General features: G+C 36.6%; 1 protein-coding gene across 1 annotated transcript in view; it reads right to left on the minus strand.

Moving 5' to 3' along the window:
• MPHOSPH9 (M-phase phosphoprotein 9) overlaps nucleotides 1-1,678 on the minus strand; it is a 54,459-nt gene extending 52,781 nt beyond the window's left edge. Inside the window, exon 1 of the mRNA XM_023516832.1 lies at nucleotides 1,594-1,678. Within this exon, the coding sequence (XP_023372600.1) occupies nucleotides 1,594-1,612 (19 nt within the window). The 5' untranslated portion in view covers nucleotides 1,613-1,678. The remainder of the gene's footprint in view (nucleotides 1-1,593) is intronic.
• Nucleotides 1,679-2,268: the final 590 nt, after the last annotated feature.

Genomic DNA, 2,268 nt, shown 5'->3' on the forward strand with positions numbered 1-2,268 from the left:
AAAAAAAAAAAAAAAAAAAGAAAGAAAGAAAGAAAAGAATCAAAGTGAAGAATTCAATAATCCATATTTGTTGAGCACCCATATGGCATGGCTAGGGAGGCAGGAAGAGTAAGACATAAATAATAAGTAAATTATGCCCCATGGACAGTATGTGAGAAGGTGGGAAGAACTCTGATGATAAAAATTTTACAACAGGATTAAGGGGGTCTTGTGGTTTGGGGGGTGCAGACACTAATTTCAAAAGGGTGATGGGTTGCTGAGAGTATTAAGAGAGAGTCAGCCATTTTAGCCATATATGAAGAAGTTCCCCCCATAAGAAGGGGGGAGGGAATATTCCAAGTAGAAAAAGCAACTACTGGAAAAGTCCTAAGATGAGAATCCATCTGGCACATCTGAATAGCCTCCCTGTTCTAGCACAGAAAGGGAGAATACAGACAGACCCCAGCTACGATGATTCAATTCACAATTTTTTGACCTTATGATGGTACAAACACAATAAGCATTCAGTAGAAAATGTACTTCAAGTACCCATACATTCTGTTTTTTACTTATAGTATGGTATTCAACAAATCACATAAAATATTCAACACATAAATAGGCTTTATGTTAGATGATTTTGCCCAACTGTAGGCTAATGTAAGTGATCTGAGCACATTCAAGGAAGGCTACACTAGCCATGATGTTTAGGAGAATGATGTAGTAAATGCTTTTTCAACTTGATATTTTCAATGTCCCATATTTATCAAGACAAATGCCATCGTAAGTCAGGAGCACCTGTAGTAAACAGTGAGGTCAAAGAGGTATCAGGACTGCATCAGCTGGGGCTGACAGGCCTCTGTAAGGACTCTAGCTGTTACTCTGAGGGACAGAGGCAGCCACTGTAGACTTCTAAGCAGAGTTGTCACATAATTTGACTTCTCTTTTAGAAGGATCATTTTGGCTACTGTGTTGAGAATAGACTGAAAGGATGTAAGGGCGGGACATTTAGGAATTTGGCAGCCACCCAAGTGATAGATTTGGGGAGGGCACTATTAGGCTATTAAGGTGGCAGCCATGGAAGCAGCTATGAGAAGTAGTTGGATTCTGGAAATTTTTGTAAGGCAAAGCTGATTCATCCTGATGAACTGAATGTGGGATATAGGGAAAAAAGGACATTAAGGCATTAAGACAAGGATAAGCTCACCATGGCATGTAAAAAGTGGCTAACAGGGTTTGAATTTGTTAATTCATTTTGGAGCACCTGAAAAAGGCTAAGATGATGTTTGCAGCTATTTGTAAATGATCCTTCTAATTGTAAAAGTACTTCATTCTATCTTTACAGAACTTGTAACAAATTAAAGTCACAGCTACCAAAACACATAAAAGATTTACAAAACCATGACACTATATTGTATCCGATTATCATTCTACAATGAAAAAAATGTAGACAAGTTGTTTTTAAAAAGTAACTCTTAAAGTTCTATACCTGTGACAATTATAAGAGGGACTTTAACAAATGCGATCAGTGTAACATAATTCTTTGTACCCTCAATGAATCCCAAACAATAAAAAATAATAAAAATACATATAAAAAAATATTTTTAGGTTCTATACCTGTTCCTGAATCAGACATCCAAGAATTTGGAGTTTCATCTGGCTTACTGAGGTAAAAAGCAGGAGGATGTGGAACAGCAGCAAAATCAGACTATAAGAAAGAAATGACAGCTAAAAATCATTAGGCATAACTGCTGACATAGAGAAACCTTCAGAGGGTTCATGAAGCAGGAAAGCCTTCCTACTTTCCCCATGGTTACAAGAATGCAAAACCAGAGGAATTAACTGTGAAGTATATTCTTTTCTTGTGGAACTTATTTTATCTTTTGAAAATTATTCTCTGTGGAGTTAGAAGAAAATTGGGGCAGGTGTTATTTAATGGATTCAGACCTAAAATGTACTATATTTATAATCTGTCATCTACTTAAAAAACTTGAGGTATATAGAATTAAAGACATTCAGTATAAAAATTCATACACATATAAAAACCAAACACTTCATTTTTATCATTACAAATACCATAAGTCAAATTAACTCTGGAAACCACAAATAATGAACTACTTCTTATGTACAATTGGTTATTAGACCCAGAAAAGGCTGAAAAGGCTTATATGGCTTGGCGCCCATAGCTCAGTGGTTAGGGCAAAGGCCTAACCAAGGCTGGTGGGTTTGAACCCAGTCCAGGCCTCCCAAACAATAAGGACAACTAAAACAAAAAACTAGCCAAGCACTGTG

The sequence above is a fragment of the Otolemur garnettii genome, unplaced genomic scaffold (assembly GCF_000181295.1).
Source record: "Otolemur garnettii isolate 467f Iridium unplaced genomic scaffold, OtoGar3 scaffold00099, whole genome shotgun sequence".
Taxonomy (NCBI): Eukaryota; Metazoa; Chordata; class Mammalia; order Primates; family Galagidae; genus Otolemur; species Otolemur garnettii.